Source organism: Falco peregrinus, chromosome 2 (genome assembly GCF_023634155.1).
Source record: "Falco peregrinus isolate bFalPer1 chromosome 2, bFalPer1.pri, whole genome shotgun sequence".
In the NCBI taxonomy this organism is placed as follows: domain Eukaryota; kingdom Metazoa; phylum Chordata; class Aves; order Falconiformes; family Falconidae; genus Falco; species Falco peregrinus.
The window spans coordinates 23,392,027-23,418,544 of record NC_073722.1 but is presented as its reverse complement, the minus strand read 5'-3'; the positions used below and the strand labels follow the sequence as shown (position 1 = coordinate 23,418,544).

General features: G+C 42.5%; 2 protein-coding genes across 4 annotated transcripts; one reads left to right on the top strand and one right to left on the bottom strand.

The window, feature by feature from the left end:
* Positions 1 to 2: 2 nt before the first annotated feature.
* On the top strand, positions 3 to 26,145 carry GTF2E2 (general transcription factor IIE subunit 2). Of its 2 annotated transcripts, XM_055798013.1 has the most exons (8): positions 10 to 112; positions 690 to 856; positions 12,672 to 12,763; positions 13,303 to 13,410; positions 15,176 to 15,358; positions 15,831 to 15,924; positions 24,138 to 24,253; positions 25,284 to 26,145. In XM_055798013.1, the coding sequence occupies exons 2-8, from the start codon at positions 694 to 696 to the stop codon at positions 25,401 to 25,403; spliced, it is 876 nt and encodes a 291-aa protein (XP_055653988.1). In that variant the 5' UTR covers positions 10 to 112; positions 690 to 693; the 3' UTR covers positions 25,404 to 26,145. The 2 variants fall into 2 exon arrangements, with proteins under 2 accessions (XP_055653987.1, XP_055653988.1); XM_055798012.1 differs by lacking the exons at positions 24,138 to 24,253; positions 25,284 to 26,145 and adding an exon at positions 20,718 to 23,228 and having other exon boundaries at positions 3 to 112.
* On the bottom strand, positions 3,120 to 10,787 carry SMIM18 (small integral membrane protein 18). 2 transcript variants are annotated; one of them, XM_027794950.2, is made up of 2 exons: positions 10,289 to 10,787; positions 3,120 to 6,007 (listed from the first exon to the last, which is right to left on the bottom strand). In XM_027794950.2, exon 2 carries the CDS (start codon positions 5,960 to 5,962, stop codon positions 5,669 to 5,671), a length of 294 nt encoding a protein of 97 aa, XP_027650751.1. In that variant the 5' UTR covers positions 5,963 to 6,007; positions 10,289 to 10,787; the 3' UTR covers positions 3,120 to 5,668. The 2 variants fall into 2 exon arrangements, with proteins under 2 accessions (XP_027650751.1, XP_027650750.1); XM_027794949.2 differs by having other exon boundaries at positions 10,293 to 10,785.
* Positions 26,146 to 26,518: the final 373 nt, after the last annotated feature.

Genomic DNA, 26,518 nt, shown 5'->3' with positions numbered 1-26,518 from the left:
ATTTCCGGGGCGGGCCGCGGTGGCGGCGGCGCGGGGGCTGCCGGGAAGGCGGCATGGCCCAATAGGCGGCGGGCGGCGGCGCTCGGCCTGCGCCTGGTGCTGCGGCGGGCGGGTGAGGCGGCGCGCGGGGGCCGGCGCGGGGCGGGGGGGGGGACCGGCGGGACCCCTGGCCCGGCGGGACCCCTGGCCCGGCGGGTCCAGGCGCTGGTAGGGGCAGGGGGGTTCTGCGGCCTTGGGGAGCGGGGCGGTGCTGCTCCAGGCCCCCGTCCGCCGGCGGGGCTTCGCCCTGTCCCGCGGCGCCGAGGGGGCGGCGAGGGGCGGGCGGGCTTCCCCTGCCTGCTGGGTGCCGCAGAGCTGCGTGTGGAGGCCGGTGCCTCGGAGCCGAGCGGGCGGGCTTGGCGGCGCCGCGGCGCGGGGTTGGGCCGGCGAGCTGCCCCGGCGCCTCCCCGCAGGGCTGTGGACGTGAGGGCTGGTTGGGAAATGTCCTGCTCCATCCCCCCCATCTGCACCCGTGGGGCTCAGGTGGCGTTTTGACACATCACATCCTCAGGCGTCCCGGTTTAACTTCAAAGTCCGTGCACGGGAAAAGAAGGATACGAACAACTTCATAAACAGATATCCCCACTCTTAAATGTCTTACTGACTCGAATGTCTGTTTCTTGTCTTTTCCCTTCTTCTTCTCATGACAGAGCTATGGATCCAAGCTTATTGAGAGAGCGAGAGCTATTCAAAAAGCGTGCCCTCTCCACACCGGCAGTAGAAAAACGTCCAGCGCCATCTTCTGACTCCTCTTCTTCAAAAAAGAAGAAAGCAAAGGTAGAGCAAGGTGGCTCATCAAGCTCAAAGCAAAACACAGGTTGGTGGAAGTCTCCTGTTCAACAGCTGCTTAATGTTTTCCACTGCGTCTAAGCTGCGGTTTATTAGCGTGAGTCAGTTTATCTGTGATTTGTGTTAGTGGCCATTGTCATTCTTAGATTACCACTTTTTGTTAAGAAATTAACTTGTGCTAAGGGAAACCCTACTTTTACTAATACATATATGTGTCAGGCCTCGTCCTGTGACTTGTTTGCTTGTTACTCAGTTGGAGGAATCGCCGCTACCAAAATAATATTTCATATGAAGCTGAGCTTTGGTGTGTGGATTTCAGTGCTTGCTGGGCCCACCGGACAAGCAGTAACAGCGGTCTCATTCTTTTCTCTTGACTTTCTGGCAAGAGAGCACCTAAAACTTTATTTCGTTAACTGTAAGTCATAGGCTGTCCATCCCTGAGATGGATTTTGTGACTTTATGTTTCATCTAGCTGGCATATTGTGATTAGCAGTCGTTCTTGTTTTACCTGGGAGCTAATCTCTGTTTCTCAACACCAGGGCTTCTGTATGTTTCTGTCTGCTTTGGTCAGGAGTTTCCTGAGACGATGGCACTGATAATGCATCTCTTAATATCAAATAAGCAGTGGATAAAGCAACACCAAAATGGTGGGAGCATATGAAAAGTGCAGCACCTGGAGCCGCAGGGAGAGTATTTCTGTGCACACAGTGGCATGCACTGTGTTTGCTTTTACAGCGTGAGATGTGTAATTACACGTGGGGGGCCTTTTCAGTTCTCTGAAAGTACTGACAGTTCTCGGATGCACTCTTGATGGTCAAATCAGATGTCGGGAGATACTAAAACACAAAATACTCCACTGTGCAAACTGCTTGTGTGCTCGTATTTTGAATACCACGTGTGACTGTCTTCTAAACTCCGCAAAAAACAATAGCGCTGAAAACAACAGAGAAAAACTTCGAGGATGATAGGAGGGGTGGAGCATCTTTTGTCTGAGGGGATGTGTAGGGAATTTGCGTATGTATCTCCAGCTTCTTAGGGCACCAAAGTTATCAGCCAGACATTTTAAGCTAAATGAAGGGAGGCCAGGTTTCCACTGGTCCCTTTGCCACGCTCCCCTCTCCAAATAAAACAAAATACTACGTGGAATATCCTAAACTGCATGTCCTGAGAGAGAGCAGTTTGCTGGGAAACAGGGATGGGGAGTCAGGAAGAGGTCAGACAGTTGAAATGTGAGTCTGATCTGCAGGATTTGAGTAGATATGTGGCCAAGCAGCAGAACAGATAAAGAAAGTGTAATTTCTTTTCTGTGGTTTTGTGGCCTGGGTGTTTATTTAAGTGCTTCTGCAGCTGTCAAATGATTAGCTTACACAAATAGGAATGCGTGATTGTGAGGAAACATGCTTTATCTTTCATTCTCCTGGCTTTGTTCCAGACAGTATCAGATAGGTTTCAGGGCTTCTGTAACACTTCCTTGCAGAATGAGTTCAGCCTCCTTTCATGTCCCCCTGGAGAGCATTCACTAACTACTGCAGAAGCAGCAAGGATGGAAGAAAATTCATGGAGAGTGAGTGGACCAACTTTCTCCCTCTTGATCTTGGGAACTGACTCAGAGCAAGTGTTCAGTCTGGCAAGCGACTAGACAGGTTAAGCAGCTGCAAGCAGCACAAATAGCCCCTTGATGGTGCAGAGTCCAAGTCCTGTGCCTCAAACCCCACTTTTTCTTTGAATCACCAGATTGTTAGGTGCCTGTTGGGATGTGCGTATGTCAGAGATGGGTCCTGGGGAGGTGGAGTAAAAACCTGATGTTGAAAGAATTCATGTCCCTGTGTGTGTCATCCCCCTGTCCCGTCCCCCTCCATCCCTCCGTGTTCCCACCCATCCCCCATCCCACCTGAAGAAACAAAATTAAGATGATCGGTCCTAGTTTTGTTGTGTAGTGACCACAAAGACAATAAATAATGTCACAGTCACAATGAACATGTATTGAGATTGATAATCTCTGGCTGTGTAGCACCTGCAGGTTCTCCTGTGATTCTATGACTCGGAGAACCCACCCTTGTTGCTTTTCTGGGGAGGAAAGGTGTAGAATTGTGCTAATCTTCAAATGACTACATAGCTAAATCTGGCCTGTGTATGAAGATTTGTTTTAATCTTTCTAGTGGGAACAGCTATTACTATGGTTATTCAAAATTCTTGTTCAAACAAGTTACTTGAAAAAATTCAAAACTGCCTTGTTTACTCAGTTGAAAGTAGTAACTGGAAAATAAATGAAATAGATCGTATCTGTTTATTTATTTTTATTAATGAATAGTAAGTTGTGGCTGAGGTCTTAGTCTTCATCTTAAGACCTTTGTCGTGATGGTCTTAGCCAACAGTAAACAAGAGCTGAAATCTCCAGAATCTGTTTCATGACTTAGTCTACATGTGGGAAAGAATCGTCCTGAGGCGCTAGGGCTGTGCAAGGGGAGATCTTTGCCTTCTGTTCCTTGTGCAGACACCCAGCCCCTTTTATAGATCTGTGAAGTAAGTAGCTGGAATGAGTCCCAAGATTTTTCATTGCGTGTGCTTCTCAGGAAGGCATAAGAACACAAAGGCAGCATAGCAGAGGCTAGCCATGTTATTTCCTGCACACTGCCTTCTTGTGTGCAGCGAGGATGAGTGTTTTGTGGGAACGCTGCAAGTGGCTAGCGGTCCTGTTGCCATTTGGAGTGTTTGCTTTCAGGAAGAGGCATGTTAATTAATTCAGTGTGTCCCGCTGGCTACTCTTGCCTGTTAGAGCAGGACACCGGTCTTTCAGGGCTGACACTGTCAAATACAACAGAAGTAATGAGGCATCCACCCAGTATTCCTGAGAGCAGAAGGCATTATCATCACTAACATTATCTTCATCATACACCTTGGTGTGAATCCTGAGTGGTCTTGTACCTGTGGTGTCAGATTCCATTAGTTGTGCTTATATTTTGATTTTTAGGTAAAAGCATTCTCTGCATGTGGGACTGGTACTGGTGAAACTTCACTGTAACAAGTGTCTCTGAGATGAATGGTTGCAGCAGCCGTTGCGTTGTTTTCTGATTGCAGGAGGGAGATGGCTTCTCCAGGTGAATCACTGGACTAGCTGTGCAGGTTAGTAGTGGCCTGGGTATCTGGTGACTCCCATCTTGCCAACCAGGAAGAACACGAGTCGAGTTAGCAAGTCTTTCATTGTGTCCAGGTCTTCTCGAACTTCAGCATACTGAACCTGATAGGGGGAGTTTATATACTTTAAAAAGAGAAAGAGGTAATTGTAGATACTGGTGGCGGCACGAAGGTATTTCTGACACTAATAGACTAAGATATCAGTGTTGTAGGTTACTGGTCTGTTTGGCCATTAGGTGGGTTTTGTTTCCCTAATGACAGGAATATTATTAGAATTTTATATAGTTAAATACCTTGTTCCACATGCGGCTTTGGTCCGGGATGTTTCTTGCTGGCCTGCTTCTCTATGGGTTCAGGAGTGTAAAAGACTTACTGGGCATCACTGATGGCCACGCTGTTGGATGCTGTTTTGACAGTTATAATTTGTAACTGCAAAACTTTTATGGTTTTAAAAATACATAGATGCAACATGTCTACGGAAGAAAAATCATCTGGTGAGCTAGAGGCCAGTGTTATGTGGTCGGTTTGTGAGGGAGGCATGAGTGTGAACTCTCTGGGCTGCGTCAGCAGGCTGATGAAGGAGATGGAGATCCTTTTGTGCAAAATGAAGTCACTTCTCGCTGTGTACCCATCCTGCCATCTCTAGCACAAGGCCTATCCTGGTGTGGCCTCCTTTGTAAAGCATGTCGGCACCCAAAAGCTGTGGGCAGGCTGAGTGAAATTACTGTCATCGGTGTGGAAGGTCTGCGACCTGTCTGCTTGTGTTCCTTGGCAAGAGCTTGGTCAGTTCTAATTCAGCTTTGAAAAGTTAAGATAGGGGTGATATATCCAGCATGTCTGACTCCCTGTAGTGTTGTGGTAGTAAGGCAGCAGCCTTGAGGCAGAAAAATGTCCCTGTTTCTTCTAGACCATAGTACCACTATAGTATGCTTTTGTGGAAACGTGTTCTTCAGGTAGTGCATTAGTTGCATCACGACACCCAGAAGTTGTTTAAACAGGCTGAATGCAAAGTAAGGGGGGAGTGGTTCTCTGGAACTGGTGAAGGGGAGGGAGAAAGGGTCAAATTGTACCACAGGAGGTTAGAAAAGACTATTTTAGGGAAATGTTTCCTGTTGGCATGCTTTTCCTCTCACCACCCTTTCTTCTAAAAGTGAGAAACCCGTACTAAGAAGATCTGCCAAAGCCAAGAATTCACATCAGCCTCTCCTGTCTCACGGGATCTCTTGCCACTCAACCCTTCTATTCTGTATCTTTTTTTCTCACCCCTTGTATGTCTCTCCTGCCTCTGTGTGGAGGACGCTGCTCTGTCTTTGCACTGTGAATGATCAGATTGTTGAGCATTTTTATAAACATTTTCTCCAGTTAAGCAACATAGTTTTATGCATGTTAGGCGACATTTGTTCATTCGGGTAGACAAAGATCTATACTAGTAACTCAATATAAACAACAAAAGTTCATTTAAAAACAAAAAATCTTTTCTTCCCCTGTAACATTGCAACAGATCATCCTTTTGCTAAGCACTCGGAAAGCCTTTGCCAATTACTCAAGTTCACATCCAGAGATAAAATGATAACTGTTGCTGTTACATTTAAGTAAAAAAAAAACAAAAACAAACCAAACCCATGTGACTTGCTTATTCGTAAGGTACAAGAGGCTTCATTCAAAGGTGTTAAACGTTCTTCAACGTGCTGATGCTCAGTCCTTCCTACACCACCTCTGTTTCATGCTTTCTGAAGCTGTTCATCATTGCTCTAACAGGATTGGGTTCGTTCTCCAAGTCTTTCACAGTTTTATTTTTCACACAGCAGCAACAGTCTAGCAGTTCATAGAGGAAAGCCAACACCACCAGAGAAACTACAGTAAAGATGAATATGATGAGAATAATAAAGCAGGCAGTGTTCCAGTTGTCATGGAAAGGGTAAATTTTTTGCACTTGAAAGCCCAGATACTGGGAAATGGATGTAGTCTCGTTCCAGTGAGTGGTGTTGAGGGTTGCCATTCTTGAAGAGTTCTCTTGGCGTGCTCGCTCTCACGGATTTGGGAGCTGAAACAGAAAAACAAAGCTGTTGAGGACTCTTGATCAAGAACATGCTGTGATTTTTATCCCAAACTGCAAGAACTTAAGCTCAGGCTTAGTGCTCAGACCTCCTACAAACATAGCTTGTTGCATACTCCTATTTGTGCACAAAAGTATCAAACTCCAAATGTACAGATTTGTGATTTGTCTGGAATGTTTATTTCAGTGATGACTAGTCCATGCATGCATCAGTAGGGTAAACTATTCTGCAGTGGGAGAGCTTTGCTTCTTTATTTCAAGTATATGCAAAGGCAAAAAGGTTACGAAGATCATTTTCAAGGTATACAGTGGTTTCAACGACCTGTTCATTGTTTGTGTTGAGGTTGGTACTTGCACAGTGTGAAAGCCCTCAGCGCTCTTTTGGCATTCTTAGAAAAACAGGAGATCCCAGTAGCGCCCTCCCATACCTGAGTGATTAGAACTTACTACATGTTAATGTCTTTGGAGTTTGTTTGCTTGTTTGGGTTTTGGTTTTTTTCTCTCCTATTAGGGAGAAAGAAAGAAATCACTCTTTACAAAAATGTGTAAGTCCTAAGTATTTGGAGGATGTTTCCAAAGAATGGAACTGAACTGTCAGTCATTCTTCCTGTACAAAATAACAGTCCTGGTTCCTTAAATCTCATTATTTTTAGAGTTGCCTATTAGCACAGTCTTGTTAACTCTGCAACATGCCTTTGACTTCAGAAGGCCAAATTCCCTGATGTGTTCATTCCCCTGCTGTTCCACTGTTGAGTTGAAGTTTGTGCTCAAGAAATCCAACTGCTTCATGCAGCTGCCTGAATGGCACTGAGCACCTTTGGGAATCTTGGGCCCGCTCTTGGTGCCGTGATCGTTAGGACTGATAACAAGGAAAACTCAACCCTTCCTGAAGAAGTCTGATTTCTTATTCTCAGCTGCATTCTCTAGGCTTAACTGCTAGAAAAGGAATGTCATCGTGGTCCAACACTGTACCCAGCAGAAGAAAAGACTGCTTTGTGGTGTGGGGGAGAGATGAAACACGTTGGCTTCAGCCTTTGGCGTAAATGGTATTGCTGTCCAGATGTGCCGTTTCGGAAAGACCTTTGCACAGCAGTGTGAAAGTAGGCTGTGCTTCAGTAATTTCTGTAGTATATCTAGAACAAAAAAGCAGTTTTGTCTGTCTCTGAATGTTTCTTTGAATTATAGATAAGTACACAGGTGAGGTGTTTGGCAATAACATCTTCACAGTTACACATCTCTTTTTTTTTTTTTTTTTTTTTCTCCCCCCCCCCCCCCCCCCCCCCCCCTTTCCTTCTTTCCTTTCCTTCTTTCCCTGACATTGCCTCCCAGAACTAAGGGAACTTACAGTGCTTTTGGTATATTACCTAATATAATAAAAAACATCCAAGGAGCCACAGTAACTTCTGGTTACCTGTTGTAGTGTACTGTAGGATGCCGTAATAACCTTTTCATCCTTCAGGCAATTTAAAACTGGGTGTGGAAGAAGGAGATTGAGTCAGATCTCCCTCTTCTCTTGAGGAAATAGCAAGGAGTTTTTAGGTGAAACATGGTGGTGAGCAGCACTGACAGGCCAGCTGGTGCCCCACGTCAGCCCCTCGGTGAGTGCATGCTGGCTAAGGGACAGGTTGCAAAATGTGCTTTTGTCTACTGGGGCGTCCCAGAAAACTTAGTATTATGAAAGGGGAAGAGGGAGACAAGATGGTAACTTCACAGAAATCTGGAGTCTTATTTCCATCCCTCAATGAAAGATTTTTTGCTTTGGACACAAAGCAAAACCTAGCTAAGTTCATTACAAAATGGTGCTGGCTACCCACGTTTAGCTTAATTTCATTCACTAATCAAAACTACAGAACAAAGGGGTAATGCTGATGTTTTGTTTGTTAAACTGTGCTCACAGGTCATGCTTTAATGAACCTTGCGTATCCCAGCAATAATTCTGCAATCAACCTCTTTAGACAGTGAAAATTACAAAATGCCTGAATAAATGGGAAGTGACAAAGGCGAAGTGTGATGGTGTCTACTAAAACAGATTACTTAAAGCAATCTAAGCACCTGTTGTTGTTTTTGAGGCATTATTTAAAAAAAAAAGGATGCTATGAAAACCAGGATGATGCAGCCAAACCAGCTTGCAATTTATGTCTTATTTTTATTGTTCAAATATTATATATTTTGTTTGTTATCCTTCTGCCTTTAATGGTTTTAAATGGAACTGGAACAGCTTTGTTGTTGGGAAGATATCTGGCATTAGTATTTGATACAGACATTTATTGGAGCAGTTGCAGAAACTGAACAGTTTCCACTGTTAAATCTGTAATTGAATACACAAATTTGTAATTGAATATACAAAGTGTGACTGAGATGGATAGGATTAATTAAATGGTTGGTTGGTTGGTTGTCTTTTTTGTTTAAAAAAAAAAAAAAAGTTTACAGAGCAAATCCAAACTAAAAATACTCCTGAGCTGAGTTGGGTCCTGGCTTTGAGTGCATGGTTTGGTTTGGGCACAGTCCACGAAGGAAACTCAGCTGACCTGTTTTATGGAGCTAGAAGTCAGGAGGAGTTTTGAAGGGGTGGTCTGAAGACTTGTTTGGAAATCTGTGAGAGAGGGGAGGGAGGCTGAGTACAAGGATTTGGAGTCACCTTTGAGGAGTAAGTCAAACAGGTTTTAAATGTATATTTTAGATGGCAAAAGAATATTCTAGGGAAGGCAAGGAGAGGAGTTCTGTTTTGAACTTTTTAAACAGATTTCTGAGACTGAGGATTTTGTTGGAACTTGTTACACGTCAGTTGCTCACTCTGTAAACACCAGGCACAAAAAAAGAAAGAACTATTTCTGCTGATAGGAAATTTGGTATTTTAGTCATTGCTAAAAGTGATCAAGACTTGGGGCCACTGGAGACACTGGACGTGTTTGCATTGTGTAGCAGGGACCCTTTGCTGGCACAGCTCCCGGCGAAGGCGGTAGCTCTGTTCCCAAGAGGAGAGGAGCATCTTCAGCTCAGCATGGCTCCCCAGGCAGGAGTCCCTGCTGCTCGGCTGCCAGCGCAGTGCAGCAGCCAGCCCCTTCCCACTCCACAGCCACCATTAGGGCAGCGGGTTGCACGGCATAGAGAAGCTCGTCTTTATGCAGGAAGGTCGATTTTAATGCCCATGTCAGAGGTGGTTCATGCTTCTCAAGGAGGATGATGATTTCTTTAGATTTGAATGAGGCGAGGCAGATAAATATCAGCTACTCATTGCTGCAATTATTAAAGTACAAGACTGAAGTAGCCACTGCCGAGCCTTCAGAATTAACACAGCACTAATAAGGTTAGCGTCTTTGAAAGCTGTCAAAAATGACCTGGTTTCATGCAGTTTTACTGGTTTTGTAAGGGCACAATTTAAATTCATCTTGTAAGCCAGCCTGATTTGAATGCAATTCAGCTATTGTATGTATCCAAAATGCAGCGAGTTAAATATTTTATGAATTGGTTTCTGTGATATCTGCATTAGGTTTTAATTTAGAAGTATCATCGTCTTTAGACACTGCAGAGGAGCAGCTTTATTTAAAATCGTATTCATGGAGCAGAGGGAAATGACTGGCAAAAAATCATTTCAATGCAGTACTGAGGAAGTCTTGTTTCAGAAACCACTGAATAGACATCTTGGGGTAATAGCATTTACAAATCTCAGATGGATTCTAACCTGCCTGTTTGCATTGTATTGATCGCTGCTCCAGTATTTACAAGGATAATAATATGCAATGGGATTTTCTTCCTACCCCAACGTACCAAATTTCTAGAACAGGTTTCTAGCATAGCCACGAGCATGGATCTCTTTCAGGCAGCCTAATTGATACGGTTTACAGAATACCCACTTGGGAGATACATTTCTTGAATTTCAGGTTTAGCTGTCTTTGTTTTAAGGAAAATCCTTTCACTGTCATTTCTGTAAAAACATATAGAATCAATTACAAGGAATGTGAGGCTACAGAAAACAAGCTACCTCCCCAGTAAGCATGAAATCCATTTTGTTTACTGACTCTTGGCTTGGTGTATTAGCTCTTCTGTAAGATGGAGTGGTCATCAATTTTCCATTAGTGCACAGATGGTGAAAGTGCTTGTCTGATAGTGCAAGACAAGCTCCTCTGCATTCAGCGGAATAAAACCCTGCTAAACCTAGAGAAAAATCATTCTGATTCTAAGAAGCTTTTTACAGGCTTGTAGGTTACAGGCATATTTTCTTTCAGTAATCAAGATAAACCTAAGACAATGTTATAAAATGATACACACCTACCTCTTGTCTGAAAGGATGCTGAAAGAGCGCTGTTCTGGTCCCTTTTTTTAATGCAGCCTATGGCACAGCTAAGATGGAGCTTCCCTACCATTGGCCAGAGCATGATGCTGCTGACAACTTCCTTTATGCTCATTTGCATCAAGCCCTCAACCCCAGGAGTAAATCATTCATAAATTTGACTCTTACTGTCTTGAATAAGAAACAAACCCCTTCCTGCTCTCCTTTTCGGGACGCTTTTTTGCACATGATGAGCTTGTTAGCGGAGAAGCGTGCCGGGACCGCGACGGTGGCTGTGACCCTGCTTTGCTTTGCGTTGGAAAGCAGCCGGTCAAGCTGTGACGTTTGAAGTGTTAATATCTGTAGATTTCCAGCTTCACCATGTGGTTAGATTTACTTGTCATGAACTGTGGCGGGCTGTAGCCTGGCAGATTAAACAAGATAATCTTCTTGATTCAATTGATGGAACAAATATGTGATAAGTCATCTTAACTATTTGTTGTACATCTGAATTTATTTTGTTCACTGTAGACCTCTTGTTACATGTATGGATTTTTTTATTTATAAAATGTCCTGCATAGATATTAGTTTTTGATGATTAAAAGGAACCCTGTAGGGGAAAATCCCTACAGGCTGTATTTTCAGGGGGAGCTGACCTTTGTTTAACATCTTTTTCCATCTTCATCTAGTAACCAGAATGAAATGTTCTTCTGTAGCTGGAGTTATACTGATTCTTCTACGTTAATTTTAGAATTGTCGTGCTATGTAAAGACTCTGATATGATGTCATATAATAGCTTCACAATTACCAGTTGCCAAGTTTTACATCTGATGTTTGTTCCTTCAGCATTATGTTTTTGACGATACTAGCATTGGTTTCCATGAAGACTTCCCCATAATTATTGAAAGTGGATTTGTTTGAAATTTGACTACATCCAGAATTCCCACTTCATAGTTGCTTTTTGTAGTGACTTACGGATCAACTTAGAAGTAGGCTAAGATTCAGTGGGAAGGACGTGAAAAAAATACACCTGAAGCATAGTGACTTTGGAAACTTTATTTGGAGTTTCCTGCAAGGAAATTGGCAAGGGCATCTAAATTTAAATGCAGTGCAGATGTGGCAAACTTTCTTTCAGCCTGCTGCTTACTCGGTGGAGGCAATGGGCCTTCGTCAAACATCTTAGGTGCATTTTCTAGACTATTATTATCTTTTTTCTCTTTTTTTTTCTTTCTTTTTTCACCATCACAAACCCCAGAACACTTCCATTCCTTATCTCCAGTCTCATCCATATCCTCCAGCTGCCCAACAGAACAAAGATTTTGCTTAGCAGCTCTGCTCAGCACCCACTGCAACCTCGCCCTCAGCTAACGCACTAAATTTTAATTGTTCTTTTCTCTCCCTCAACTGATTTTTCCACATAAATAGTAGGAGCTCAGTATCTCTGAGATACCTACTGTCCTGTCAAATGTGATTATAAATCACCAGTGGATTAAAAAAAAAATCCCTGTGATGACAAAGAGGAAGTGTTGTTTTTCTGGAGTAGCTGAAATTCTGAAAAGCTGTTACTATTAAGTCTGAGCAACATTATGCTGGTAATGGGCCTGTGGCTTTTGATAGTGGTTTGTAGATATTTCTGTTTAATGTGCTGTGGTAATAGCTAAAGTTAATAAAACGGTCATTAACAACCTTGCAATAATTGTTGAAACAAGCTTTACACAGTAGCAGACATCACCATACATTAAAACAGAACCAGACTTGACAACAGAAGGGATTCTGAATTGTTGGTTCCAGTGCTGCAACAAGTTGAATTGTTCTGAATTTGTGGTTGTTTTTTTAATAAATTCTCCACTAGAGCTACTTTAAAAAAAGTAAAATAGTCCAGCACCACAAACACAGTCTTCCTTTACCTGGTGTGTAACCACTGAATACCTTTTGGGAATAAGTTAAACTTTTTTGCGCCTATCTCCTCAGCGCGAAGCTATCAGTAGAACGAATCGTTGGGCAAAAATGCAGCACATTATTTCAGCGTGAATTAATGTAGCATAAATAATTATGGTATGTTAAGCCACAGAACTAAACATGTACTCTTATGGTAGTAATGCTGCCATTACTTCTTAAAGGTCAAGCCCCAATAACTTTATATTCATGGAGCTCTGTTTGGAAGTGTTCCAGAGCAGTGTCTGCTGACAGGTAACCGTGGGGCTGTATCAACACATGTGCTAGCATGGAGTCCTCTGAAGGTGGCCGCTCCTGCAACACGCATTTCTGTTCATAGCTGTAATTCTGAAGGCTATGGAAGTAGCCTGAAAAAGAGATGGGAGTGCAGAGCCAACAGGGTGTAGCTGAAAGCGTCGTTTAATTGTTTATTTTCTTCTTGTGTAGATCACAGCAATGGATCATTTAACTTGAAAGCCCTTTCAGGAGGCTCTGGCTACAAGTTTGGAGTCCTTGCTAAAATAGTGAATTATATGAAGGTATGGTATTTTGATGTAAAATTATCATGTTTTTAAATGCTTGACTTATTTATTCCCCTATGGTAGCTAAAAGATGCTGAATATTTCAAACTCTAAAGTTCTTTCATTGCAAGAGTGAGAATTTCAAGAAACCGCTGGCTAAATGAAAAATGCTGTCAGTAAACAAAACGGTCAGTATGTTATTCCGTTACTGAAATCCTGCATATTCCAGGTCACTTCAAAACCGGGATATTTTTGTTTATTTGCAGTAGAAATATGAACTGCAAAATTCTGTCAGCTTTTAGGATTCATGAGCTATTTATCAAAATAACATGTAATTTGGTGCTTGACAGATGACTTCGCCATCAATTTCAGCTGGTATTAATTTTTTTTCCTCATATTTTCAAAAGCCCTGAATTGAAATTCATATGCTATGTATACTGTATCTGTTCTGTTTTGCAAAATGTCATCACGTTATACCAGTTTTAGTTACTTTATGATATTTGAGGCACTGAATAAAATAAGTATATAACCCTAATAAATACTATTTACTTTTCCAGACTCGGCACCAGCGTGGTGATACGCATCCATTAACCCTAGAAGAGATTTTGGATGAAACACAGCATTTAGATATTGGACTCAAACAGAAACAATGGTTAATGAGCGAGGTAAAGAAAACATATGTTTAGATTTTTAATTAGAGATAAAGTATTATGGTAAACCTGAATTATACACGTTTATTTAATTACAAGCTCTACAAAGATACAATCCCCCCTTTAAGAAACTACGCTGATTCACGTCTGTCTGTGGTGTACCTCTTGCTATTGAGGTAACTGTGATGAAAGTTATTCTGACATTTTTAAGGACCTGTTAGAATTGTTACACAGAGAGTATATTTTATGGCAAGTGAACTTATTCATTACTAATTTTATATAAACAAGCTGTTTTTCTTAAGGAATTTTCGGTTTTAAAATATTTCAAATTAAGAGCTCTTCCAATATTGAGGATGCTAAATTAACTAAACCAAAGGAGTATGGCGCAAAATTCATAGGCTTGCATTTCTTTGTTACATACTGAAATGAAGAATTCTGATGCGAAATTTATGTCTGAATTTGTGGGATGATACATCTGCAAATTCCAGTGCTGGAGTTCATTAGGTCTCACTCTAGATGCTCAGTTTCATTCTTACAGTTCACTGTAACTTGCCACCGTATTCATCTTTGTGCTTAGTTGACCCAGATGTATTTGTGGAATTTCTAGATTAGTAAATCAGCATGATACCATATTTGGGATTTACGTTTGATTGGTGTACTGGGTTGTGCTCAGATCATATTTAAAATCCTCACAACAGGGTAGTAAAGGCTGTTCAGGCATGGGAAAAAAATCTCTACGTGGTAACACTAGGATGGTTTCACTGGTACAGCCTGTAGCATTCCTTTGCTACCAGTACTAATATTCTGGGGTACCAAAACCTCCAATCTGGCAGTGCTGGTTGTGATGGAAGCTTGACTTTGCTGAAGGCTTTCACAAGGTAGCCCCGGGTTGTTTCCATAGGGAACCAGAATATCAAGATGAAATGAAAAACTCCTCCCAAGAAGTGTATATAAAATTATCACTGAATTGTTACTGGATGGGAAAAGGTAAACAAATATCCTGCAGCACTAGAGTTAGTTACCTTCTCTGTTACAGGTGTTTTCTCCCTCCTTTCTTCTTTCTGTCTGTCTTCTCTTTCTCCTTTCAGGGTCAGGCTGGCATCTGCAGAAGAAACTAAGTAGAGTTGCCCTCTGTTACAGGTGAACTTCCATTGTGGTACTGGCTGCACAGCAAAACTGATTCGGAGCATAGCTGAAATCATTTCAGTTGTCTGTGAACTTCTGCAGCTTCACTCTGAAGCTGGCATAAGTAAAAGCCTACTGTGCAGGAGGTCTGCTCTTCTCAATTTCTTCTACAGCTGCTGGTGCCAATTGACAGCAGTTGGGGAAGACTGACTCCTGTTTTGTTCATCCCAGGTTAATGCCTTTCACATTCGTAACATCCATACGACCCGAGCTTGATATGCTGAGTTGTGCGTTTGCACTTTATATTCAGCTGAAGCACACTTTTTTGCATCCCCTCTTTTTTTTATTTTTGTTCCTTTCTCAAAAAGGAACGTGTGCAGCTTTCTGCCATAAGAGGCTTCATGGACCTTCAAACCCAAAGGCATTAAGTGACTGGTGTTAAGCCTCTTTTGGTGCTTTGTGCTTTCTGATGTGGCGAATTATGTCTAGGCTGGTGGATCTAGGATCCAAGGATTTAAAATGCATTTCAAACTCAAACCTCCAAACTGGCAGCTGTAACGCACGGCTGATGTGCCTAGCTGCTCAAAAGCACGCTAGAAAAAAAGTACTAGCATGTGCTCTTTTTCAAGGTTTAAAATTTATGTCCCTATTACAGGCTCTAGTCAACAATCCGAAAATAGAAGTTGTAGATGGGAAGTATGCTTTCAAACCCAAGTACAATTTGAAAGATAAAAAGGCTCTGCTCAGGCTCTTGGACAAGCATGACCAGCGAGGGCTGGGAGGAATCCTTTTAGAAGATATTGAGGAAGGGCTACCCAATGCACAGAAAGCTATAAAGGTGAGTAGCACACGTCTGTGATTCGGTGAACCCATTCCAGTTTGCTTTTTGAAGGGGAGGTAGGGACTAAGAGAGAATTTTCTCATGAGTTGCTTCTGTTCTTTTGATAACTCAAAGCTATTTCAGAAACTCTAATATTGTAGCTTCGTCTGTATTTCATCCTTTACTTTCAGATTTGGCCTGATGTCTCAGCTCAGCTGTCAAAGTTCTTTCTCAAAACAGACTCTTGATCTACCACATTCCAACTGTAGGGATTTAGTTCTGCTTTTATACCTTGATCTCAGTCCTCCGTATCTCATAATTGATTTATCGTCAGCATCCACTTTGGATGCTTTTCATTGCCAGTTACTTTGCTGCTTCTCTATAGTTTGTTGTGCTTTCTGTAGCACAAGATTGGCCTCTTGTTCAAGTTGGAATCCTTATCCTTGGAAATGAAGTGATTTTGAGTTGTTCTTTTGCATTGGTTTTCGAGGCTTTAGGGGACCAGATCATCTTTGTTAATCGCCCTGATAAGAAGAAAATTCTTTTCTACAATGACAAGAGCTGTCAGTTTACTGTGGATGAAGGTAGGTGCTTGTTTACGTATGTTTCCATGATAGTTGATTTGAAATCATCTTCAGTATCTCTATGTGCAAGCAGTCTTTTAAGGTGGTAATGAAATACCGGGTATATCCGATACCTGGCAGGAGAATGGTTCATTTTAACACAAGGCTAACGAGACTAGCCAGTGAGTTCAAGGGTAATATCCTCTGCTTTATAATGGTTACATTGGAATGTGGCACAAGGAATCCAACAGTTCGCTTCAAGTGCAGCAGTACAGAAGAGACTAAAAATCAGCTGACTGACTAAAATGGCATCTAACATTTTGGTGTGTAAAGGGCAGCCAAAAAAACCCAAAAGAATGGCTTCTGGGTGCAAGTTTGTTGGGTTTTATTAATCACGTGCCTTTTGTTGGTGAATGTGAATGTGATGAGAGCCACAAATGGAATGGAAGGAGGAAGCCAACAGGGAGATGTGAACAGAAGTCCCAAGAAGGGGTAGTTTACAACTGGGAGGAAAGCACAGATGTAGGGTAGTGCTGCTGCCTAGAGCTGGAGTGGATTTGGGATTTCCAAAGTTCAAGGTGTGTTTTACTGTCTGACAAATAGTGGTAAAATTCTCTGGTGCAATGTGCCTATTTATGCACAGAAATCAATTGCACAAGTCGGGGGGTGTTCCAGTAATGACATTTATGTCAACATCAGATGCTTGTAAGTACAGAAAGGAGAAGGCAGTCTGTGTCGAAAGATCTTATTTTAAATAACTTGACGACACCAAACACTTTCTGTTGTTAACATACTGTTCTTGTAACTTGCTACATAAAGCCATCTTAACACAAAATGTCACATTATGGTTAAAAAAAATAGGGAAGAGTTTTGATAGAAAATTGAACTGCTGTACTTACAGGACCATAGGACAAAGCATAAAGCTCTTTTTTTCTTTGACTAACTCAAAGAGAATCTTTATTTTCAATAGAATTAAGCAACTGGAAATGTGTATCATTAACTTATTTGTTATACCACACATGTACTCTCACTAATAATAGCTTTCTTCCACAAAGATAATTAAGTAGTTGTGACATCTACAGTATTTAAAAATACAAAAATAGTTTCAAAATATTGAAGTGAACCTCTCTCTTTAGACCATAATTTCTGTCACTTGATAGTGGCAGTCAGAACTGTATGTGAAGTGCAGAATTACAAGCCTTCAGTCTGCATTCACTGGGGAATTTCTGGCCTCCCCAAATGCCTATGAGTTTACCATTAACACTGTCATCCTGTTCCGATAGTGTCTCCTCAGTCCATCAGCCCACAGCTTTTAGGGATCTGAACATAGTCAAAACATTTAGAAGTCAGTGCTGCTGCAGTGACTGTTAAGGCAAAGCTTTTAAATTTTTCACAGCTACAGGTTGTGTTACAGTCATGATTGCTGATCATTTCTTCGTGTGCAATTTTTTCCAGATAACTGGAACCCAACCATCCTAAAAGAGTTATCAAAGGGAGATCTCTACCCTTTTGCTCTTAGTTTGTAATAACTCCAGGATTAACTGTGAAATTTAATAAAAGAGCACATTTTATTAAGACATAGCAAGAGACATCTGCCATCTCTTTATCAGGTGCTGGTATGAATCTAAGGCTGTTCATGTCCAATACATGGTATTTTAGTATGCCCAGCACTGATCTTTGTTTAGGAACAAGCAGTGCAGTCTATTGCCGCGAAAGGGGGAAAAGGTTAAAAAAAACCCCACCTTTAAAACCCCTTCAAACAAAATGCCTAAGTCGTTTGGCTCGATCTGCCGATGAAGGCAGGCATTTAAGCCCGCAGTGTCTTAATGACGTTTTGTAGTTCGAGGTGGCTTTGCTTGCTTTCATCTGCAGGTGGCAGCATGTTCCCATCTGATTGGAAAGGGAAATTTTTTTTTTTTTTTTTAGTTCTGTTCCTGCAGGGTTTTGTTTCTTCTTTTGGTACAGATGATGATGCTTTGTTCTGAAAGGAGGCAAGAATACTTTCTCTTTTGTGAATTTTGTGATCTGCCTGTGTATGCCACAACTCTTAAAACACCCCTGAGTGGGTTCACTTATTGCAGCTGGAACGGGTCGTTTTTCCAACCATGTTATCCTGTGATGAAGGAAAGCCATCCTTCCGGAGCAGTTTTGCTTTATGATTCTTTCCAGAGTACCAGAAGCATGTCTCTTAGGGAGTCGTTGGCAGAATTGTCTGCGTACAGAATGAGTTATGACACGTTTCTGCATTAGCGGTGCTATTTCAGCTCATTATCTCCAGCAATGTTAAAACAAAGTTTTCAGAAGACTGCAAAATAAGCCTTGGAAGTGTTGTCGAGGCTTTTTGATCTAACAGCTGATGACAGTTCAAAATATGTTTCTAGTTTAATGTTTATCCTTAGAAATAAGGGCTCTGCGCTCCTCAGTGCGTGATTCTGCCCGTATGACACACTCCAGTTTTGAACAGAAGTTGGCTGGAATTAATATCCTTTAAAAGCCAGGCGTCTTCTCCCACCGCTGTCTGAGCTCCATCAGTATCAGTGGAGAAAGAGGAGCTGATGGGGCAATTTGGAGCTTGCTGTCTAAAGTAGTGGAACTGCTTTCTGGCAGTGCCTACCTCTGCCCTTGCTACAGTTGTTTTGCTGGCTGAACAAGCTTTTCTTTCTCCCCTTTTGAAAATAAATCCCAGTGTACTGCAGCAGTGGTGCAGTACCTATCTGTCGTGATCTCAAGGGTACTGGAGAAGGTTTCTGCAGTAAGGAACGTCTTTTGTTCTTCCTTTTATGTGATTAGCCAAGGAAGGTTCAGATTGCATGTGTTCCTTCTTGACTTCCTGACTAATTAATCTTCTGTCAGTAGTGTGTAGCTGAAAGCGTTTATAAAAGCCGGGCTAGATTTCAGGTGCTTCAGCCAAGTAAAGCACTGCCTTTTTGTGCTGGGGCTAAGCACTTTGCATGTGAACCAAGCTTTCACCCCGTGCTGCTGAATGCTGAAAGGCCAGTCGGATTGCTTAACTGTTAGAGATGGTATCTTTCACATCTGAATGCAATATAGGAAACATTTTAATGCCTAAAAAAATCGGGTACTTAATTATACATCTTTTTAATACTCTTCCTAAGCACCTTTGAAGAGATTTAAAGAATGGCCAAAGCCTCTTAAATTTAACAGTATAAATTGCTTGGGATCAGCAATGACTTATAGCTCTGGCTTTGAATTCCAAGGTGGTCCAGGAGCAGCACAGACTTAATGTCAAGCATCTTTTCCTTCTGGTATAAATCTAGTCCTGTGTTCCCTGGGACTGTTAGGAAGCAGGACTCCGTCTTCCCTGCTACTCCGTTGTTTCTTCCCTTCTGCCCTGTTATTGTCTGTTCTTGTCTTGCGCTTGGATTTTGGCTCAGCTCAGTGAAGATTTTTAAGCTGGTTTTAATCTCTGGCAGATTTTATTACCAGTGTGCTGTAGCTGTTTATCTCGAGAAGCCATCTCAACCTTTTTGCAAGAGCAGGTGAGGCAGTCAGAAGTGCAGGATAAGCTGCACTGAAGTCACCATGCAGCCATTTACCCATGACTTTGTTCCTGAAATGTAAGCATTTATAGAAAGGGAGCATGTTAAGGATATAATCACTCAGGGAATGTCAGCACAAATTGTTTTCCTATATGAGGCATCTTGTGATGCAGTAAAGTTGAGGTGACTGCATCTTTACCCCTTGGGTATTTCAAGGAGAGAAGGTGGTGTTTGCAAAATCTTTGTTATGCTACCCTCTGCTTTGTTGTGTGTTGGTGGCTGCTGGTCAGAGCTCATTGTTTTCAGTCTGTGCACACAGACATCGTGATGCTGGAGATGTTAGCAAACATCTAAACCAGCCTTTCAATCAGCTTTCGGTCTCATTCCCTCCTCTCATTGCTTGAAAGACCAGAAGTTAGCTATCTGGAGGAGCAAGGGAGCAGCCTGCAATGTGAGCAGATTGTCAAGCTTCTCGAAGCTTGATTCTGTCAAGCTTCTGCTTCTGAGTTCAAATATTTTACTGATTGAATTGCAAGATGTTGCATATAGGATTTGTTCATAGTCCAGATGAGACACGAGGCACCTGCCTCTGCTCCTGGGATCACACCTTTCTGCCTCTCCTGGCGAAGATCTGCATTGGCATCAGGACTTAAAAGCTCCACTGAAAATGCGCGTGGTCTCCTTGAGGGTTCACAGCACCTGCATTGCTTTGCCCAGAAACTGTCTGGAAATTTCTCCCCAGGGGATTTTTTTTCTGGGCTCTGTCTTGTCTTAGCAGCCTAAGCAGTAGGAGGAACTGTCAGCTTGCCTGAATGCAGCCTGCTGTGGCCAGGTGAAGCCTTACTGTCTTGGCTGCTGGACAGGTTTTTTTCCTTCCATAGATATTACATGCTTGTTCTGGCTGATCTATCAAATAGTTTAGTGCTCTGATAGAAGAGTCTCTCACCTTTGCCATGCTCTGATGGTGTAAAGATCACCTAGTTGTTGGCAGGACATGGAGAAGAAAAATTGAATGTGTCTGTAATCGTAATGGTTAACGTGCTCCGTAGGAATGTGTGCATCTGAACCTGTTTTCCATGCCTGGCTGAAGCAGGCCAGCATGTGCTGAGCTTTCTGCTCCAACAATCCCCTTCCCGTTCCTCACCAGTACCGAACTCCCTGTGCTCTGTCCACAGAGAAAAGAAAGACTCTGTGAAAAATGGACCTGGTATATTGAAACTATCTCTAGGAACTGCCTTCTGTTGCTGTTGTCTGCTCTTCAGACACATCAGCTCATCACAGCATTTTTCTTTCTGTCTTTCCTCCCCTCCACAGAGACAGGCCAGCCCGCTGCATCCCCTGCCTGGCCAGCCAGAAGCATGGACGCTGCTCCAGAGGTGGTGGAGCACAGTAATTGGGTCATCACTTGCCATTTCCTCCTCCCTGGCACCTCTCGTGAGCTACTGCTTTTAAGGAGTGGTGCCCCCCTTTGCTCAGAGCCACACAGCAAAGGCCAGGGTGGCAGGATTTCAAATTCCCCTCAAAGAAGTTGGAGAAATTTCTTCCTGTCTTGGGTCAAGGGTATGAATTTTGAGGTGCAGAAATACCACAGCTACAAATGGAGACGGTTGTTTCTTGAGAGCTGTAGTATTGCCAGCTTTTGCCATAGGTTATCTTATTTCAGAGGGGATGTCACAGTAATTCGGTATACACAGTAGTGTATTCCCAAGGTCTAAACTTTAACTAGCTCATAGGGGCATAGTCCTTGGAGACTTCTGAATAAATCTGACGGGTAATGTGGAAACGGTTCAGTGCCAGCCAGGCAGCTGCTCTCTTTCTTCAGTTCTTGCATTTAGCTCAGGGTGTGGTGTTAGACCAAATGGGTTTTGTGATGAGATGATAGATGCATCTCCTTTCCCCTTTAGATGGCACCCTAAATGCAAACAGCTAGTATGCACAGCCATCTGAAGGGTGGCAGCTCTCTGTTCTTCTCCACCTTTATCCTGTGGTTTTAGTTCTGAACCAATTCTTTAACAAGCAATATTTCTGCAGGGGGGACTGTGGTGTTGTGCCTCCTGCCTTTCCTAGGCAATAAGGTATTTTAATGCCTTACGTGGAGCTTCAGCATGGGAAGAAGGTTGCCGTAACTGCAATCAAAGCAATATTGCTGAAAGCAGCCTGATTTATGAAGGAATTTTTGAATGGAGTTGCAGAATACTGTCTAGTGACTCTGGTGGGGCCAGTTAGTGGATTAAATTATCTGGATGTAAAGTCCATTTTAGCTTTGTGGTTTTCATTCTTGGTGACTTTTATATTCATATTTCTTGGCCAAGTTTAAAAGGTGAATGAGAATCTGTAATGATGGTATAACCGCTGCATTACAAGAAATGCAAAATGCTGTGGTTAGATATTAACTGTGATCTGCACTTCTGTGCATGTTGATCCTTGAAGAGCTGACCATTTGTTTTCTAGTGTTTAATTTTTCACTTCTGTTCCCCAGAAGAATGTAGACCAGTTTAACCTTAAGCACCAATCCTCAGCCTTTCCCCCGCCTCCACCCAGGCATATTTGTCTGCATATCATGAACTCTAAGAAGGAGTTTATGTGTTTATTATCTGTGTCATTGTACATTACAAACATTATCTGTGTTTGTAGCAGAATGTTACAAATAAAAGGACACTGTCCTGTGAAAGTTCAGAGTTATCAAGTCTCTTATCTGCTATCACCTCGTGTACACGTGCCTGTTGTGCATCTTGGAGGACTGACCTGCATCTCTTCAGCTTCTGCAGCAGGCATCTGTGCAGAGCCAAAGGCAGGATAGTACAACACAACGTTAAAAGTGTCTCTGACTGGGATCTGTTTAATAGTCATGCATTTATGTGCAGCCTTGTCACTTCACGCATGAACTGCACAAATGCATCATTTGAAATATGGTTACTCACAAAGTGCTATAGTGCGTTTGCACCATCGTCTGATTCATCTTCCCAAGTGCCATGCTGGGTCTTGGTGTCCAGCTGAGTCTAGCTTGGGTGCTGAGGACAGAGAGGGGGCATGAACAGAAAGGAGATAGCTTGAAAGAGCAATTTTTGCTCAGTCTGGAGGATGCAATAGGACCCTTGTGCAGGCTTCTGCTTGTAAGACTTGATCTGAGTGCTCATCGCTCTTGCCTGTTCAGCTTTGATCATAACGTAACCTTTTCCACCTGCCACAACAGGATTAGCTGAGAGATGATCCGCGATAGTAGGCACTGCAAGCTATTCCGAAAGCCCGGAATCACACTCAAAATGGATGAGCAGACAGAATGTCTTGACTACAGCGTCAGTCCTGGCATTCAGCTATCTGAAAACTACAGTTTTGAGTGATCCTGCTGTGCTGTGTAGTCTGTATGAGAAACAGGCTGCGCGCTATCTCCACGTAACCCAGAGCGGTGTTTGGACAGGATTTGGTTCTCTTCAGAAACGCTGCATTACCAAAAATGAACATTATTGTTGTTCACTGGCAAAATTCCTTTCTTTTGTTTCCTGAAAAGCTTGAACAGCCCCTTACTGTTGGCAGTGGGAAGAAAAGAAAGAAAGACCTGAGACTTAAAGCATGTGCTTTCATGGAAAAACAAGATGCATTAGGAAGGGAACGGGTCCAAGTGCAGAAACCAAGTCTGTTGGGTACACCTTTTGTAAGGTGCCGTTTTGTTAGTGTATCTAGAGCAAATATATCTGGCAGACCGTTATCACTGGAGTGTTTCATCGCCTGCTGCATAGGACAGCTTCTTCAGCATGCAGAAGTTGTGGTTGTTTTGACAACTGTATACTAAATTTATCTGGAAATAAAGGGAAAAATTTAATCTTGCGTTGCTATGTGTGCCTCGTGTTTTATTTATAGTTTGTTAGCCAAACCTGCTGACAGGATATATCTAACTTACTGCCTGGGGAATGAAGGGAGGTGGGATTGTACCAGCCGCTGCCTGGAGAAGGCATTCCAGAGGCTCTGTGAAACTTTACATGAGGCAGAAAGTGTGCAGGGAGATGGCAGCTGCTCTAATTAAGACTTACTGTCTCTGTCTTCTGTACTGCTGCTGTGGCTTTTAAGGTATCTCTCTTCTTTTTAACACCAGAGGAATTTTAGTAATTTATTATCTGTACAGCTTGGTATGTATTATATTACAGTATAAATGAGCTTAAACCCACTGTAGTGAATGTCTTGAATCTTCAGTAAATTGGACTATGAGATGACAAGTCTCCCAAGACAGTGGCAGCTGAAGATGCGTAAATGAAGTTGCCATTTATGGTTAGTTATTACCCTTCACCAAGACCTTTTGAACTGAAACTTATAAAACACACTGACAGTCTAACACGGCTATGGAAATGCTGGAGGCAAAAAGAGAGACTGTAGCAAATTAGCATTAAAAGCGCAAGTTGTCTGTGGGTGCTCCTGATGCTGGAGCGCACTTAGTGTGGATGAGAATCAGCTCATTTTTTTCCATTAAGTGTTGGGGGTCGTTTTGTTGGCTGGAGGTTGTGGGTTTTGTTGGTTTGGTGGTAGTTTGGGGTTTTTTTTGGAAGTGCATCTGGCATTTGGACTGGGTAAAGGCTGTGCTAATTAGGTGCCTGTTGGTAAGGACTGCTGCATCTGTACGGTCATAGATGGACATGCCAGAATACTTCAGCATTTGAAATCAAGTCTGTTTCCCTTCATGTGGGAGCTTTGCCCAGGGTTTGTTCATTGGGATATAAAACGAGGGTTTGTTTGGTGTTTCAGAATTTCAGAAGCTGTGGAGGAGCATTCCCGTGGATTCCATGGATGAGGAGAAGATTGAAGAATATCTGAAGCGGCAGGGTATTTCTTCCATGCAAGAAACCGGACCAAAGAAAATAGTAAGAGATACAAATTACAGATCTTTCTAGGAGATTCCCCCTTCCTGACCATGCAGTGTTAATTCCAAAACGCATTGGTGAGCCTATGCACAGCTGCTTTGTGTAGCTGGGGGACGTGTGACCAGTTTTAAGAAGCTGCAAAAAACAATGCTGTAGCCAGCAGTCAGTGTTTTTATAACTTGTTTAAGCCAGTGTAATCCAAGCAGCATCAAGAAGAGGGCAAATGCCAGAAAATCCCTGCGAGATGCGAAGTGGAATCTTCTGCTTGAAGCTGTGTGATACATTAGGAGTAGAAGAATAGTTACTTTTCTGGGAGAGGGCCGGGGGGAGTCAGTGTTTTAAGTTTTTATTTTCTACTAAATAGCTTTTGAAATCCTGATGGGAACCGTGTAACGTGCTTTTCACCACACACACACTGTTCTCCAAATTGTGTGCAATATGCTTGTGTTTTACTGGGAGGCCAAAAAAGCTGCAAGCTCTCCAAAGATGCTTTCTTCCTGGCTCCAAACAATTCTTTTTTTACATTTATTTGTATGTGATATACCATGTATTTTCTCTTCTGCACTTGACTTCAAACTGTCCTTTCACGAGAGACTTTCCATACAGAACTTACTCCTCTTTCTGCTAGTCACTACGCTAGACGCTTTAATGCCTGTCGGCATGTAGGCACTCTTCATGGGTTCCTTGTATGCTAAATCTGTCTTTGAGCATGGAATTGTGGATAGAATTATGGACCTGCTTCTGTAGGTGCATGGGAGTTTTTGGAAACTTGACTTGTAAACACCAGCTTTACCTGCTGTGCATGGGGTATGGAGACTCTGCTCTGCCCCTGGGGTCATCTCCCTGCCCGGATTTGAATTGAATGGTGTTGCAACTTGCAAAAACAAGTAAGCACCTTCTCCATCTGCCCACCTCTGGTTCAAGCAGGGCTCTTCTTCGCAGAAGTGATGACTAGCACAGCGTCACACATCAGGTCAGATGTCACAGCTGGAGGGCAGATCTTTTGACGACTGTTTATTTCTTCTTGTAGGCTCCTATTCAGAGGAGGAAGAAACCCGCTTCTCAGAAGAAACGTCGATTTAAGACTCACAATGACCATTTGGCTGGAGTATTAAAAGATTACTCTGATGTCGTTCCTGGCAAACAGTGACCAGTTGAATTCTGGAGCAAACATGCATTTTTATACAAGTTTTTTGCCACTCGGGCTGTGTCTGCTCGCAGACAGACTGACTGTATATAGTAATGTGGTGATGTGTTTCCCCCATCCCAGCAACTGCCGAGATGAAACAGGTCAGTTTAAGAGCAAGTGCAAAGTACCGAATTTAGAGTTTAATTTAATTAGCTAATGGGAAATGTGTCTTTAAGTAAGAGGTTCTTACTAGTTGCCTCTTGGCATAGTGATAAATGGTGCTCAGCGTGTAATGCAGTAGTTCCTGTTCAGTGCTTAACTCTACTTTTACATTGCTTAATGAGTATTTACCTGGAATTACATACAAGGGGCTTTCTAGTAGAATTGAATACAGCATTTGTTTCACCTGTTTCAGGAAAACCTTTTCCTAAAATAACCGCAGGCAAGTTTCTTTCACAGTTAAATACACCTACGATTTGTATGCTTCCTTGCCATGGGACTGAGCTTTACTGGAAGTTGGTGATACCTGAGACTCAAACTCAAAAAAAAAAGCCCTCTCCCGAACTCCTAGCAGGCTGCAGGATGGCAATGCAGCTGTAGCTTCCTAATGCTAATCAGAAATTGCCCTCAGCAATTTCTTGTCACTATAGTGGATGCCCATGTGTTGCACGGTTCTACTCTATGAACAGGAGGGAAATAAAATGACAGTGTAATGCTGAAGCATTTTTTTTTTTTTTTAACTAATAAACTTACAGTGCTGGTTTCCAGTGTTGCTTCCTTAAAAAATAAGAGAATCAAGATCTTTCATGCTTGTTGGCGTTTTCCTTTTCAAGGAGGTAAAGGAGTCTTTGCTATATTTTTATCTTCTCAATGACTTACTGTTCTGGGCTAACACTATCATCTTTTTATCATTCTTGGTTGAGGAGGGGGGAGGAACCACCTTAAATGAAAGCTCCCTGTAGATGCCTGATGTTCTTCTGTGCAGTACAGACTTAGTGTGGAATGTGGCCAAATTATGTCCTCTTGATAACTTATTTTTATGTACTGAACCAGAGTCAATCAATGCTGATATTGTTTTCATGGCACTGCGGGAGAGGAGCTGTTTCTCTGCTCTTCTAGGGTTAGGATCAAAGATA

Excerpts from the sequence above, each read along its gene's own strand:
- SMIM18 (XM_027794950.2), bottom strand. The coding sequence starts at position 5,962 with ATGGCAACCCTCAACACCACTCACTGGAACGAGACTACATCCATTTCC.
- GTF2E2 (XM_055798012.1), top strand. The coding sequence starts at position 694 with ATGGATCCAAGCTTATTGAGAGAGCGAGAGCTATTCAAAAAGCGTGCC. Across the intron at positions 15,359-15,830 it reads ATGCACAGAAAGCTATAAAG|GCTTTAGGGGACCAGATCAT; the intron begins GTGAGTAGCACA and ends TTGGTTTTCGAG. Across the intron at positions 15,925-20,717 it reads TCAGTTTACTGTGGATGAAG|AGACAGGCCAGCCCGCTGCA; the intron begins GTAGGTGCTTGT and ends TCCCCTCCACAG.